Source organism: Macrobrachium rosenbergii, chromosome 56, assembly GCF_040412425.1.
Source record: "Macrobrachium rosenbergii isolate ZJJX-2024 chromosome 56, ASM4041242v1, whole genome shotgun sequence".
NCBI lineage: Eukaryota > Metazoa > Arthropoda > Malacostraca > Decapoda > Palaemonidae > Macrobrachium > Macrobrachium rosenbergii.
The window spans coordinates 6,710,641-6,727,403 of NC_089796.1; the positions used below are offsets into that span (position 1 = coordinate 6,710,641).

Below are 16,763 nucleotides of genomic sequence, written 5' to 3' on the forward strand. Positions count from 1 at the left end.
TCTAAACTATTGTCAGAAATATTTAAAATATTTTCTAAATTATTGTCAGAAATATTTAAAATATTTTCGAAACTATTGTCAGAAATATTTTAAGTGTTTTTGAAACTGTTTTCAGAAATATTTAAAACACTTTTTAAACTATTGTGAGAAATATTTTAGATATTTGTGAAACTATTGTTAGAAATATTTAAAACACTTTCTAAACTATTGTCAGAAATATTTTAAATATTTTTGAAACTATTGTCAGAAGTACTTAAAATACTTTTTAAACTATTGTCAGAAATATGTAAAGCATTTTCGAAACTAATGTCAGAAATATTTAAAAGAATTTTGAAACTATTGTCAGAAATATTTAAAATAATTTTGAAAGTATATTTAAAACACTTTGAAAATAATTTAAAACTACTGTCACCAACATGTAAAATCTCTCTAAACTATTGTCAGCAATATTTAAAGCCCTCAATTAATAAAAAAAAAAAAAAAACTATTGTCTCTTACACGTTTCAATGAAAGCCACACAAGGAAGCAGTAGAAATTCGATGAAAAGTTACCATTGCAATGTTGCAGCAGCTGAATGCAATGCTGCCGTCGTCATCGCCTTTAATAAGATCTTGATGTCTGCCAGCGTATTTATGATACCTCTTGCCTCTGTTAAGTGCTTCCGCGCTGAGAACGCGTTTGCATCATTGAAGCTTTCTCCTCCTGCATTGTGTGTGTTTGTGTGTGTGTGTGTGTGTGTGTGTGTGTGACTTGTTTTATTTCCTTTAGCTATGCCGTAACCATTATCTGCTATTTTATGTTTTCATCATAGTTTTGTTCTTGATATCTTTTTTTTTTTTTAGTTTTCTGTAAAAGAACACTATTGTGCCGGCTTTGTCTGTCCGTCCACACTTTATTTGGTCCGCACTTTTTCTTTCCGCCCTCAGAGCTTAAAAGCTACTGAGGTTAGAGGGCTGCAAATTGGTATGTTGATCATCTACCCTCCACTCATCAAACATACCAAATTGCAGCCCTCTAGCCTCAGTAGTTTATATTTTGTTTAAGGTTAAAGTTAGCCATAATCGTGCTTCTGGCAACGATATAGGATAGGCCACCACCGGGCCGTGGTGAAAGTTTCATGGGCCGCGGCTCTTACAGCATTATACCGAGAGCACCGAAAGATAGAACTGTTTTCGGTGGCCTTGATTATACGCTGTAGCTTCTGTACAGAAAACTCGATTGCGCCAAAGAAACTTCGGCGCGTTTGTTACTTGTTACTTGTTTTATTTAAGATATCGTTATGCGTATCGATATGTAATATGTAGGCTTGCGTGTCCTAATGTTTTTTTTTTTTATGTAAAATGGAACTTATCATGTATTTGTTTCGTTGTTTTGTGCGATTAATATATGTTGCAATTGTGGCCATTCAGTTTTTTACGATGTCATATTAATGTATTTTTACTGTTTATATTATTTTTATTATGTAGGCTTTCAGTTTTATAATATTTTTCTTATAAAGATTTTTCATATTTTATACGTTTTTCTTTTGAAGATTTTCAATTTTTTATATATTTTCCTTATATGAAGATTTTTGAATTTTTTACATATTTTATTTTGAAGATTTTTAATATTTTATATACTTTTCTTAAGTTTCTTTTCAATTTATATATATATTTTTCTTAAGAAGATTTTTAATTATTCATATATTTGTTATGAAGAGTTATAAATTTGTTTTGATAATCGTATGTTTGAATTGTGGTTTAATATTCATGTATTTCTGAATCTCAATTTATCCATCATTAAACCTGTTCTGTTATTAGCTCGATGCCTTGTTAGTGAATTATCTAATTTATTTTTAGCCTGTTCAAGTTTTTTTTCTCCGGCGAGGCGAAAGGAACTGGGATGATGTTAGGGAGTTTTCCCCGAGTCCTGAAGAGGAATTACAGCTACCATTCAGCAAGCATAGCTCATTTCTTTGATAATCGTACCGTTGGGTCTTAAAACTGGAACTCGTTAAGTTTTATATGTATGAACTCAGTATGATAAGTGGAGAATCTCTCTCTCTCTCTCTCTCTCTCTCTCTCTCTCTCTCTCTCTCTCTCTCTCTCTCTCTCTCATTTCTGTGGTATCCTGTTTCCCCATGCAACCTTCAAGTTTTCCATTCATCTCTCTCTCTCTCTCTCTCTCATTTCTGTGGTATTCTGGTGTCCCATGCAACCTTGAAGCTTTCCATTCATATCTCTCTCTCTCTCTCTCTCTCTCTCTCTCTCTCTCTCTCTCTCTCTCTCTCTCTCATTTCTGTGGTATTCTGTTGCCCCATGCAACCTTCAAGTTTTCCATTTCTCTCTCTCTCTCTCTCTCTCTCTCTCTCTCTCTCTCTCTCTCTCTCTCTCTCTCTCTCTCTCTCTCTCTCTCTCTCTCTCTCTCTCTCTCTCTCTCTCTCTCTCTTGTGGTATTCTGTTGTCCCAGGCAACCTTGAAGTTTTCCATTCATCTCTCTCTCTCTCTCTCTCTCTCTCTCTCTCTCTCTCTCTCTCTCTCTCTGGTATTCTGTTTTCTTAGGTATTCTGTTGCCCCATGCAACCTTCAAGTTTTCCATTTCTCTCTCTCTCTCTCTCTCTCTCTCTCTCTCTCTCTCTCTCTCTCTCTCTCTCTCTCTCTCTCTATCTCTCTCTTGTGGTTTTTATTCATCGTCCTCTCTCTCAACTCAGTTTTCCATCTCTCTCTCTCTCTCTCTCTCTCTCTCTCTCTCTCTCTCTCTCTCTCTCTCTCTCTCTCTCTCTCTCTTCCTCCCTCAGTTTCCTGTGCATATTGAGCTCACGAGAATTGAAGTTTTGGTTAACCAGGATCCAAAAGAAGAAGTTTCCACTTGTCGTTTTCAGTCTCTGGGAGACGCCTTCTTATTTTCTTTTTGTTTACCCGGGAAGAGATGTTTTCCTTTACAACAGTCACTCATGTATACTTTTGTCTGTGTTATTTGGGCTATTCTCGCTCCTTGTGTGTGTGTGTGTTTGTTTTCGCTTGTATATGTCAAGTACACAGACATATTAACATACACATCTACATTCATTCAAATACACACACACATATAATGTATATAATATGGATACACTGTATATATACTATATATATATATATATATATATATATATATATATATATATATATATATATATATATATATATATATTGTGTGTGTGTTTGTGTTTGTGTGTACGTTTGATAAAGCGTAGATGCACCTACGTACACAATGAATGCGGTTTAATATTTCAAAATGGATTTTATCGTTATTGGTGTCAATACGATCCAAGAAGACTTGTCCATGAATCCATCAACTGCATATTAGTATGAGCAATAGACAGAAGCTCTAACATCAGACTGCTGTTAATCTAGCAAGGGTATCTGGGAACTTCATCTTCGCGTTAAGTGCTTTTGACTGTCAGAGCTTTAGTACCGTTAAAAGCATTGCGTTGTAATTTTACTTCTGCTTGTTCTCAAGCGTTTTGTGCGTTTGTTGTGTGTGTGCGTGTGTGTGTGTGTGTGTGTGTGTGTGTGTTTGTGAGGGCTTGCTCTGCACCCAATCTTTTGGAGTCTGGGAACTCAATGTGTTATATTGCCTCTGTCAACAAACTCCTAAGGCTTGTTGCAAGTATCTAAACATTACTTTTTAGGATGAGGGTGCCAGCCCTAAGTCTTTGCCTACACAAATTGTCAGTACAGCGACTGTGCAGGTGTTCTTTGATGGGCACCCATCCAATTACTGAACAGACCCAAATAAGTCAAATTCACTGATTAAAAAAAAAAAAAAACTAGCGACAATGGGTCAAATTGACGGGCAACTTAAGAATAAATTTACTGGAGCGAAGGACAAGGCAAACAGAAGGAAGAGAATTCCAAAGCCAGATTTTCAATAAACATTTGCCCTGTAAGATGGATATATTTTTAAAATTCGGTTTTCATAGCAGAGGTCGGAGACTTGCTGAACATTTTTATTAAAGTATTCCTGTATAATTATATTTGTTTAATGCGTTGCATAATTCCTGTCGGTATTTAATTTTCCCCCTTTGCAGAACATGCCTATATCCTTATATTTTGCTTTGTTTACCTAAATATTTTTTCTGTATTCATGGAAGCCATCATGTAGCATTTTGTTGACAGTTATATTTGCCTTCAGGAATCAGTGTCTCTGCGTGGTTTTCATCTTGATATTTCCTCCCAGAAGTTTCATGTCTTTCAGACCACACTATTATTCGTCTTCCAGTGAAATAACACTTCCCGTCTAAAACATACCCTTCCGTTACTTTGTTGTCTTTATGGTTTAATTATGTTCCAGTACCTCTCAAGAAAGCCACTAACGTTCAGTTATACCTGCCCAGTCGGCCTGTGCAGGCAAAACTGAACGTTAGTGGGTTCAGTTTTGCCTCTACAGGCCGACTGTGCAGGCATAACTGCGCAGGTATAACTGAACGTTAGTGGCGTTAACGTTCAGTTTTGCCTGCACAGGCCGACTGTGCAGGCATAACTGCGCAGGTATAACTGAACGTTAGTGGCGGCCTTAACACTCCGGATATAATCACAGAAGTTTCATGTCTTTCAGGCCATACCGTTATTCGTTTACCAATGAAATAACATTACTGTGTTGTCTTCATGGTTTAATTATGTTCCAGTACCTCTTACACTCCTGATATTTATTGCAGGTTTCACTAAATCTTGGTATTTTGTAAGACGCTCAACCCTCCTCTTTTCAGTAAACCTTGGTATTAACCCGCTCCCAACACCTCCTCTTTTCTGACGCGTTTTGATAATAAAGAAGTAAAAAATACGCCGAAGTTTCTTCGCCGCAAGCGAGTTTTCTGTACATCGTATAATCAGTGGCACCGAAAATAGATCTATCTTTCGGTGGTCTCGGTATAATGCTGTATGAGCCGCGGCCCATGAAACTTTAACCACTTCCCGATGGTGGTCAGGCCTACAGTGTTGCTAGATGCACCATTATGGCTAACTATAACCTAAAATAGAATAAAAACTACCGGGGCTAGAGGGCTGCAATTCGGTATGTTTGATGATTGGAGGGTGGATGATCAACATACCAATTTGCAGCCTTCCAGCCTCAATACTTCTAAGATCTAAGGGTGGACAGAAAAAGTGGGGACAGAAAAAAGTGTGGACGGACAGACAAAGCGGGCACAATAGTTTTCTTTTCAGAAAGCTAAAACTCAGAAACATCGCTTTCAATTCATCTCCCGGACGCAGCTTCTCAGAGGAGAATTGACGTTTGCTCGTCGCGGCGGTTGAATTTCCACCGGTTCCAGGTGTGTGGTGATGCATCTAATCCCAATTAAGACGCCTAATGCGATTATTTACCTAGGGAACTGTGTGTTGGGTGGAAGGGGGGTGGGGGAAGCCTTCCGCGATACACTCGCAAGTCGCGCGTCAAATCGTTTTTGGTATGGCGTTGCGTAATGGTCCCTTTACAAAAGGAATTCGTGATCACAGGACAAGCCTTCGGCTGAAGAATTAGAGCTGGATTAGGACAAGTGAGAGACGTGTAGACGTGAAATGGAGGATGATGATTTTTGGAGAAAGTTATGATTTCCGAGGTATAAGTACTTGGCGATGATGATGATTATGGAGAAGGAAAAGTAGGTCGTGAACTGGAACTAAAATGAATTAAAAAATGCGCCAAAGTCTCTTTGGCGCAGTCGAGTTTCCTGTACAGCAGCTACAGCGTATAATCAAGGCCACCGAAAATAGGATCTATCTTCGGTGGTTCGGTATAATGCTGCATGAGCCGTGGCCCACGAAACTTTAACCACTGCTCAGTGGTGGCCTATCCTATATCGTTACCAGAAGCACGATTATGGCTAACTTTAACCTTAAATATAATGAAAACTACCGAGGCTAGAGGGCTGCAATTTGGTAAGTTTGATGATTGGAGGGTGGATGATTAACATTCCAATTTGCAGCCCTCTACCCTCAGTAGTTTATAAGCTCTGGGGGCGGACAGCAAAAAGTGCGGACGGACAGACAAAGCCGGCAGAATAGTTTTCTTTTACAGAAAACTGAAAATGAAATGACGAATTTGAGGGGAAAATGAGAAGAGTTGATAATAGCGCTGTATTAAGCTCTACTGCAGAAGGAATTTGTAATCACAATAAAGGCCTTAAACAAATTCAAGTACAGTAGTAGAAGAGGAGACTTAGATTGAATATTGGGAATTGTAAGGAGTATATAAAGGATGAATAGCTATTAAAATGATAATAATGATGAAAAGAAGTCACAAGGAAAAGAAGGATAAGGAAGAGACGAGAGAAAATAATGGACTCTTGTTAAAATTACTATCTCTTTCCCGTACTCGATATTGTTATAATTTTAGACATTCTCTCTCTCTCTCTCTCTCTCTCTCTCTCTCTCTCTCTCTCTCTCTCTCTCTCTCTCTCTCTCTCTATATATATATATATATATATATATATATATATATATATATATATATATATATATATATATATATATATATATATATATATATATATATATTTATTGTGTGTATATATATATATACTGTATATCTATTTATATATATATATATATATATTTATATATATATATATTTACAATGTATATATGTATATACATATACCTATATATGTGTTTGTGCATACTTACATATACATACACACATGTAGACAAATACTGTGTGATGAGTGTGTAATACTTCGGACAAAAAAACGTCGTCTTCCTCCCTGTTTGCTCTGCCATGACAGCGTACAAGCAAGTACCCCCCGCGGCCATTTATTGCCTTATTCTTAATGAAGTTTCCCATCTCCGAGCGCTGAATCCAAGGACTCTTAAGTACTGTAATTGCCCGCTGATGGGGTGCTCAAGGGGGAGGCAATTAGCTCTTATTTTAGCCGAGGAGGGTCATAATTGCGTAAGGGGGAGGGGGATGGGGACCTGGAGAAGGGGGAGGGGAGAGGGAGGGGAAGGGGTGACCCTGGGAGGGGAAGGGGAAGTGGTGACCTGGGGGAGGGGAGGGGTGACCTTGGGGAGGGAAGGGGAATGGGTGACCTGGGTTGGAGGAGGGAGGGGTGACCTGGGGAGGGGAGGGAAGGGGAGGGAAGAACGGCAGATCTACTTGGGAAAATATAAGACCCAATGGGAGGAAAGCAGTACTATTTAGATACTCCCTTTCCCCCTCCCCTTTGCCTCCTTTCTCTTCCCCCTCCCCGTCCTCACCTGAAAACCCCTCCCCATCCCCATCCCGTGCTTTTTTTCCCTTTAGGGGAAATAGGTATATGACGCGACTTACTTTAAGCAACAGCAGATTTAGGTGCGTGGGTGACAATTACTTTTTTGTTTGGGTGGTCTTAATGGTATTGCTATACTTGACGTTATTTTAAGTCTGTGGAAATTATATAAATGTATGTATGTGTGTATGTATATATATATGTATATATATGTATATATAAATATATATATATATATATATATATATATATATATATATATATATATATATATATATAGAAAGAGAGAGAGAGAGAGAGAGAGAGAGAGAGAGAGAGAGAGAGAGAGGGTACTTGCTTTTAATGTGTATGTACTGTATTTATCAATAGATAGATACCAAAAGTGCGTGACCTGGTAATTTTTATATAATTTTGCGATTGTATCCTGCGTTTGTGAAGTACTTTATGTCACTCTGGATTCACTCGTTCAATATTATATTTTAGTTAATCATGGATTTGTTACTAGTAGATTATGATACCCACTGAAAAAGAAAGTAAATGTATTTTCACTGTGATTTATGTTTTAGGATTAAACATTTTATCTGCAGAGGCAGTAAACATTTTATTTAGTGAAAATTTAATATAATTTTATCTTAATTAATAGGAAATATTTAGTTAGCCTATATGGGTGACTAATATAATTGTATGAAGTAAGGACAAATATGATTTTATGATGTGAAATCATGGAGAACGATTACTCTGGGATTTTGGGATTAATGAAAACACGAAGATTTGCCCCATTCACTGAGGACGAAAGGTCTGGCTCTCTTTTAATCAAATTACCTTACAAGTATTTATCGTTCCTGTAAGTCTCTCTCTCTCTCTCTCTCTCTCTCTCTCTCTCTCTCTCTCTCTCTCTCTCTCTCTCATCTAAACTCGTTTTAATCAAATTACCTTACAAGTATTTATCATGGCCAACGAATATTTCACTTCCACTTTTGTTATTGGTGAAGGTTTGTATTGCATATTATATTGAATAATTTATCCTCTCTCTCTCTCTCTCTCTCTCTCTCATCAAACCCGTTTAATTAAATTATTTTTTAGGTATTTATATGAATATCTTATTTCTATTGTCTCTCTCTCTCTCTCTCTCTCTCTCTCTCTCTCTCTCTCTCTCTCTCTCTCTCTCTCTCTCCAAGTTATCTTAAAGTTATTTATCATTGCCCAGCGAATATTTCACTCCTGTTTCTATTAGTGCTGAAGATTCGTATTGTATATTGTATTGGAAAATTTATCTTCAAAATCCCTTCACTTCATTTATTTTATGCCTTCAAAGTATTCGTAACTCTGTGCAGTGTATGTGATTCCTTTATTTATCAATGGCTTCTCATTAACCTCAAGGGTTTTAACTGGATGCGCGTCATTAAGACGGTTGCATTTTAAATCTTGATATGTTTGTTAGTATATACGTTCTTCTGTTATTATTATTTCCATGGATTATCTTTTCGTAGGTTATTGACAAAGTATTTATTTCTTGAGAGACGACAGAGAAGCATGTTAGTTTGTAAGAATGTGTTTCTTTCCTTTAATAGTAATGACGTGGTCTATTTGCATAGAGAGAGAGAAAGGGGTTGTGTATGCATGTGCGCATAATACTTTCGTATTCAAGTTATTTATTTTGTTAATTTTTTTTTTTCATAAAAGGAATCGTTGTTCTAGTTTTCATTTCATTCATGAAACAATTGTTTCATTGGAGAGAGAGAGAGAGAGAGAGAGAGAGAGAGAGAGAGAGAGAGAGAGAGAGAGAGAGAGAGAGAGAGAGGTTTGTTAATACATGTGCGCATAATACTTTCATATCTCCAAGTTATATATTTTGTTAATTTAAAAAAAAAAATTTTATTAGAGGATCTTTGGTCTAGTTCCCATTTCATTCATGGAACAGTTGCTTCGTCCCCTTGTGGAGGGAGAGGGAGAGAGAGAGAATTCGTCCCCTTGTGGAGAGAGAGAGAGAGAGAGAATGTGTATGCTTGTGCACATAATACTTTCAGATCCAAGTTATATATTTTGTTATTTTTTTTTCATTAAAGGAGTCGTTGCTCCAGTTCTCATTTCATTCACGTAACAGTTGCCATTAGATTTTAAGGCTCGTTTTCCATGAGAGAGGGATCGCCGAAACGTTTATTCTCCCGTCAAAGAAAGTGGGACGCAAATACTTTTAAAATTTCGTTAACAAGCGGAGGCAGGCAATCTCGCGTAACGATAACCTTTGCCGCAATCCAATCAGTTCTCCTTAATTGAATTTGGCCATTATTAACCTCCCTTTCTCTCTCTAGCGCTGGCTATTAAGGGAAACTGTTCCATTAGCATGTCTAATAGCCGAAGGGAAGAAGGAGGAACCGACGCCGTGGCTGAGGTAGGTGGAGGAGTAACTGGCTTCAATTGGCTCTCGGGTCCCTAAGCTTCGCTTCCTGCGACAGATGGAGGAGAGTATTTGTTTCAGGGTGTTTGTGGGATGAGGTTGCTGGCATCACGCCCCGTTTTCTTTAACCTAACAGCAGCTGGAGTCCGTTAACGATGGGTGGACTGGTGGGTGGTAGGCTGGGAACATTCATGGTCCTCTTAAACGTGAGCCGAGCGCTGCACCTCTCATTCATGACACCCACTTCGGATGGTTCAGCCTTCCAAAGGTTGATTTGTGGGATTGCAGCATCCGCTTATCATATATATATATATATATATATATATATATATATATATATATATATATATATATTATACTTATAGCATGTACGTATATATATATATATATATATATATATATAGAGAGAGAGAGAGAGAGAGAGAGAGAGAGAGAGAGAGAGAGAAAGAATGGTATTGGCGGGGCTGAGAGGTAAGAGTAGTAAACGAAAGAACTTGAGATACAAATTCTTGTGGAATAAGAATAAAGATCCAGATTGAATGGTGCTGAAGTGAGACAATATTAATTGGTGATAATCTAGGCATGGTGTTAATGGAAAAAACCCGTAGAAACATGTGAAGGTGTTTGTAGGAGGAGAAAGGTCAAAGGGAGGGTTATTCAGGCAAATATTATTATTATTATTATTATTATTATTATTATTATTATTATTATTATTATTATTATTATTATTATTATTATTATTATTATTATTATTCAGAAGTTGAACCCTATTCATATAGAACAAGCCTACAGGGGACATTGACTTGTAATTCGAGCTTTCAAAGAATATGGTCTTCATCTGAAAGAAGTAAGAACGTGATAGGAAGTACGGAAAGAGGAGATCAGTTGCAAGAAAATAAAAAAAAGATTAGAAAGAAAGGACCTGAATTCAAGAAAAAAAATAAATATAAAATATATATATATATATATATATATATATATATATATATATATATATATATATATATATATATATATATATATAGTTTAGGTTCGATGCCCTGTTGTGCCTGCATTTATCTTCTCATAGCTGAGCTGAATCCTGTCAAAGAAGGAAGCAAATGAACTTCCATACGCATGCATACATACATACATACAAATACACTCATATCTTTCATATTTCAACCTAGCCGAATACACACACATACACCTATACACACGCATCCCTTCGTAGTTAAACCCTGCGAGTTTAATGGAAGCACCGTGCTGAGACCTTAAATATTATTTAGGAAGGGATGTTGCAAATTGCCGACGAATTATGTGAATATATTGTTGTGACTGCTCTGAGCTGCCTATTGAAAGGGGTCCATAAATTGGAATTACATTTGCTCTTTGATACCATCCTCTCTCTCTCTCTCTCTCTCTCTCTCTCTCTCTCTCTCTCTCTCTCTCTCTCTCTCTCTCTCGTTGTTGCATACTTAGAGTTGAGCAAGTCATCTCCTGTGAATGTCTTTGTTACATACTTAGGGTTGATCTCTCTCTCTCTCTCTCTCTCTCTCTCTCTCTCTCTCTCTCTCTCTCATTCTCTCTCATTCATCATATCAATTTTTTGTGAATGTCTTTGTTACACACTTAGAGTTGATCTCTCTCTCTCTCTCTCTCTCTCTCTCTCTCTCTCTCTCTCCTCGTTGCAAGGTTCATTCCCTCTTTTCATTCGATATCATTGCTCACTGTTTTACCCTTTACTTTTCTTCTGTTTAAATTGAACCTAAATGAGAGTTGTTACATTTATCGTTCCATCGGCCATTGCATAGAAAGGAGGACTAGTATATACGTCATAAATTGCTTACGTTAGCTTAGTGCTGTATCAGATGTATTTTTACTCTTGTCAAATGGTACAGCTCAGTATTCATCCAGTGATGATATAAAGCTTGCTTAGGCTAGCATGTGCACACCTTGTGTATGTATTGACATATTTGCCCAGTTAAATGCGTGTTTGCAAAATGTGATGCTGTGGTCGCTTGTATTCTCAAAGAGGTTAATGTACAGCATTTGCGCATATGTTTACTTATTGTTTGAAGAGTTATATATATGTATATGTATAATGTATATATATATATATATATAATATAAATATATGTGTATATACAGTATATATATATACATGTAAATTATATATGTATATATATGATATTTGTATTTATGTCTGTATATATATGTGCAGTATACATATATACAGGTTTAGAAAATAATCATTTTTTAAAATGACTTCATGGAAAAGGCTTTATGTTTTTAAATGATCCTTTTTGCAGACAATTCTAGCCTCATTTCATAATGAACCAGTCACAATCTTCGCTGTATGAGAGTCTCATATGACAAGTGCTCTTTGCTGTAAGATGTAGCAAAGATAGGAGGAACTTTGATGCTGAAACATCTCAATTTAATTTGCGCTGAGTCTCTCTCTCTCTCTCTCTCTCTCTCTCTCTCTCTCTCTCTCTCTCTCTCTCTCTCTCTCTCTCTCTCTCTCTCTCTATGAATGATTATCTCAGTTGTAAGGGAAATGCGTGCTCTGCTGAATAGCACAGAATATTAATAAATCAAAGAATTCTACTATATCATTGCTCTCTCTCTCTCTCTCTCTCTCTCTCTCTCTCTCTCTCTCTCTCTCTCTCTCTCTCTCTCTCTCTCTCTCTGTCTTTGTATGTATGTTTGACTTAAGACCGAAACACCTATGTTAGAAAGAATTTAGAGGGTTGCATAAGCATGAATTATTGTGGATTTCTTAACCTATCTATCTATCTATCTATCTATCTATCTATCTATCTATCTGTTTAACTGTCTTTCTATCTCTGTTTTATCTATCTGTCTTTTCTTCAGTACTGTGATTGATAAGAAAAGAAAGATAATAAAGAAAGACAATAACACTGCAAGATGGATGTTGCTTGTGTCGTAATAAATTGACGAGTCTCTCTCTCTCTCTCTCTCTCTCTCTCTCTCTCTCTCTCTCTCTCTCTCTTATGTCTTTGCAATATGAATTAGTATGCAATATGCACGTTGCTTTGAAGTGTCTTCGCGTAATGCAGAATCTTAATAAACTGCAAGTGTATATCATTCGTGTAAGAAATTCTTTCATAATTTCACTTTGATGAATTTGTTTGAAGAATCAGTTTTTACATTAGCATTAAATCCATATTATTTTTAATTCATCTTTTGTATGAAAGTATCTTTCATTAGGAATTGAATTTTTTTAGCTAATTTTTTTTCTGTTACTTCGTTTGGATATGGGGAGTATTAATTAAAAATGCCAAGTCACTTCAAGTTTTTTTTTTATTATTTACATGAGTTTATGTCAGGATATTTTGGGCGACCCCCATCCCACACATTTCTTTTGTAGAAATCAATTCTTGGTTTCGTTCCTAAATCCACTGCCTTTTGATACGATGCTTATACTTGATTCGTGTTTTTTTTAAAGTGTTTTTTCTTAACGATCAAACGCTCGAGACTACTTGATTCTTCAGATAAGGAAGCATTTTTTTTCATTGTAATTTTTCTAAATTCACTTATTTATGAAGAAAAGACACCCACTTCACTTACTAGTAGAAAAGATTTGATGTACTTCCAACCTTGGGCAAACCCGGTATTTAAGAGAAGTCATTTTATTTGATTTGGGAAATACAGTGGATATCAGAGAACCCCACATCATGAAGTAAAAGGTTTAAAGGACTGACTCACGAGTTTGCTATTTCCACGGAGATGCAGGGGTGATCAGGATGGGATTAATTGATTTTGCCTAACATTCAAAGTAATGCTAAGAAATTCACAATCTCGTGAAAAACAATCAGTGTAATAAAAATCCACAATTATATAGTTTACTATATAATTGTGGATTTTGATTACACTGATTTAAAGTTATTGTGTTTCTTTCAATAATGACTACTGTAGCACGTTACTTACTAAAGGAAATTTTGAAGAACGCTACAGAATTATAAAGTTAAAAAAGTTAATTTCTCCCATTAATCCTCTATATTTACGGCTTAAAATAATAGATGGGGTCATGCCGTCAGTGCACTTCACGTGGTGCACTGTAGGCGTTACGAAAGGGTGTTTGCACCGTCCCTTTTGGGCCCTAGCTGCATCCACTTTTTATCCTTTTACTTTTCCTCCTTCCCCATTCCTTTTGTCAGCCTTGCTGTCCAACCTCTCTAACTATTAACTCTTAATGCAACCGTGAGGTTTTCCTCCAGTTCCACCTTTAGATCGATGTACTTCATCCTTAATTTTCTGGAGTTTTATCTGACTGTCCAACCACTCCAACTCCCTCTTTTCACTTAGGCTATGAATGTCCAAAAACGCCCCAGTGTTTAGCTGGACAGCCTAAATTTCATAAAATTAATGGTAAGTAACACCTGTAGAATATGCTTTTATGTCATGTAACCTAACATTAATTTTTATTTTTTTTACTGTTTAAGGGTATATCCACACTAACATGTACAATTACATTCATCTTCTGTAATAAAAAAAAAACTTATTGAATAGCAGTCATAATAGCAATAGCATTGCCACCGAATGATAAAGACAATAAAGACAAAATCCTCGTTTGACTTGTTTTTCCGGATGGAAAATCATTCTCATGTTTTAGAGAAAAGCAGATTTTGCTTTGCAGTAAACAAGATTTATTTTAATTTTGACGAATAATCCGCTCGTTTGTCAAATGTCTAGCGTTGTCTTTTATAGCTTATTTATTTCCACATATGAAATTATTAATTGCATTTTCTCTTCTTTTTCTTCTTCTTGCAGTCTCACGTAGAAGTCCGACGCCGTAAGACCTCCTCGATGGCCGGACCCTCGAAGTCCGAGCTCTGAGGCAACTGGTCGCGGAAGTTCGGAGGTGACGCCGGTCACCTGAATATCAGCAGCCATGGCTGGTGAGTTGTTGCTGTCGTTTAAAGTTATCAAGTTGTTATTGGTTTTGAATAACTTTACTTTCAACAAGTGGAGGAATGCTGGTTATTTTCTCCGTTGTATTTTAGATCGGTTAGTTTGCATGTCAGTAAGTTTGTGTATCTTTTTGAAATATGTACTTTTTGTAATGAAAATGAATGTTCAAAAGGCTCTACCATCCATGGAATCCCATACTTACACACATACACACACAGACCCATATACACACACACATATATATATATATATATATATACTGTATATATATATATATATATATATATATATATATATATATATATATATATATATATATATATGTATATATTATATATACTGTATATATATATATATACATATATATGTATTTACAGCCTATAATATACATACATATATATCTATATTAATATATACACACATACATATATATATAAATATATATATATATATATATATATATATATATATATATATATATATATATATATATATATATGACACATATATATGTGTGTGCATTTGTATCTTTGTGTCTGTATGTACGTGTATGTATTTTCAGCTTTGTGAAATTACCTTCTTTACAAAAGCACGAAAACATGTAGCGTACCTAGAACTCGTTAAGAATTAACGAAAACCTAACTGAAGTACCTCTCTTTTTAAATGGTTCCATTACCGAGCATTTTCCCATCATTAAGAACTAAAACCTGAACAGAACGTCTAACTACCCAAAAAATCATTTCATTCATTTGAAAAATAGTGTTGCCCCTTTAAATGAAAACGGAAAAATTCATACTCAGAGATAAAATATGAATAAAAACGACTTTAATCCCCGCCCACTAAAACTTCCTCTCTCTTTATTTTTAACCTCTGGAGAGGTTGAGCTCGACCTCTCATAAATAACCTCGACCCTTGCGGTAGGTCGGAGGAGGCAGCGGCGACTCTGTCAACATCTGACCTTCCGGGGTCTTAAGTTTCCTTTTTCGTCCTTGGTTGAATGTTGGGGATTCTGTTCATTCACTAGATTGTTTGTTTAGAGTCGTGTTTGCGCTCGTATTGAGGCTTTACTCGTTTGTTTGTTCATTTTTTTGAGGGGGTGGGGAAGGGGCTGGGGTTTGTCCATCTAAGTATTGTGTCTAATTCATTTGTCCATTCCGTTTTTTAATAATTTTCTTATTCTTGATCTTATTAGAATTTGTGCATTCATTCATTCATTCAGTAAGTTATTCTTGCCATTTGTATATATATATATATATACATATATATATATATATATATATATATATATGTATGTATGTACTGTATAGACATACAGTATATATATATATACATATATATATATATATATATACTTTATATATATATATATGGCAAGAATAATTATATATATATACAATATATATATATAATAAATTATACATATATATATATACAGTATACATATGTATACATACATATATATATATATATTTTTCCATAGATTTTTCTCTGTATTTTGGCACTTATGTTTATTTTCCCAGCTCTCTTTATTCCACAACATCTTTGCCTAATGCTTTTCACTAGAAACATTGAGTCCAAATTTTCGGAATGAATTGAAGAAAATCTTCCACTACACCAGTTGTTGAAGAGGCGTTAAGAGGGTTGGCAGTTCAGCACTCTAGACGCTCCATCTACGTTTATTATTACACCTTCAAAAACGGTCGACACAAAGTAGCCACTAAAAAGAACGGGTTTTTCCAGGATTCCAGTTCAGCCAGCAGGACAAGAGACAGCTGAAAGCAATGGAAGTGCCGTCATATCCCACAAGGCAGCCTATCCTATCAGATAATTTTTCAAAGCCATAACTAATAGTCTTGGTTCTTTTGGGCCTTCGTTGTATCCCATTATCCCTAAGTATTTTCATTAGACTCCCAAGTATTTTTAAGTTTCAGTAGACTCCTAAGTATTTGTCACGGTTCAGCAGACTCCTACAAATTTAAATAGACTGATAAGTATTTTTCAGTTTTCATTAGATTCCTAAGTATTTTTCAAGGTTCAGTAGACATCCAAGTATTCTCCAAGTTCCAGTAGACTCCTAAGTATTTTTCAAGGTTCAGTAGACTTCCAAGTATTTTCCAAGTTCCAGTAGACTCCTAAGTATTTTTCAAGGTTCAGTAATTCAGGGTTTAATTCTCAGGGTGGCGGCCTTGGCCCCGAACTTGAACCTCTTCTTCCATGTGGCCT

The 16,763-nt window shown here is 35.9% G+C and overlaps 1 protein-coding gene across 3 annotated transcripts in view; it reads left to right on the forward strand.

Annotated features, from left to right (window-relative positions):
- The window catches only part of LOC136836285 (adenylate cyclase type 2-like), a 395,106-nt gene that overhangs the window by 175,177 nt on the left and 203,166 nt on the right, over positions 1-16,763 (forward strand). For all 3 annotated transcript variants that reach the window (XM_067100345.1, XM_067100343.1, XM_067100346.1), the window contains exon 3: positions 14,400-14,527. In XM_067100345.1, the coding sequence (XP_066956446.1) occupies positions 14,521-14,527 (7 nt within the window). In that variant the 5' untranslated portion in view covers positions 14,400-14,520. The remainder of the gene's footprint in view (positions 1-14,399; positions 14,528-16,763) is intronic.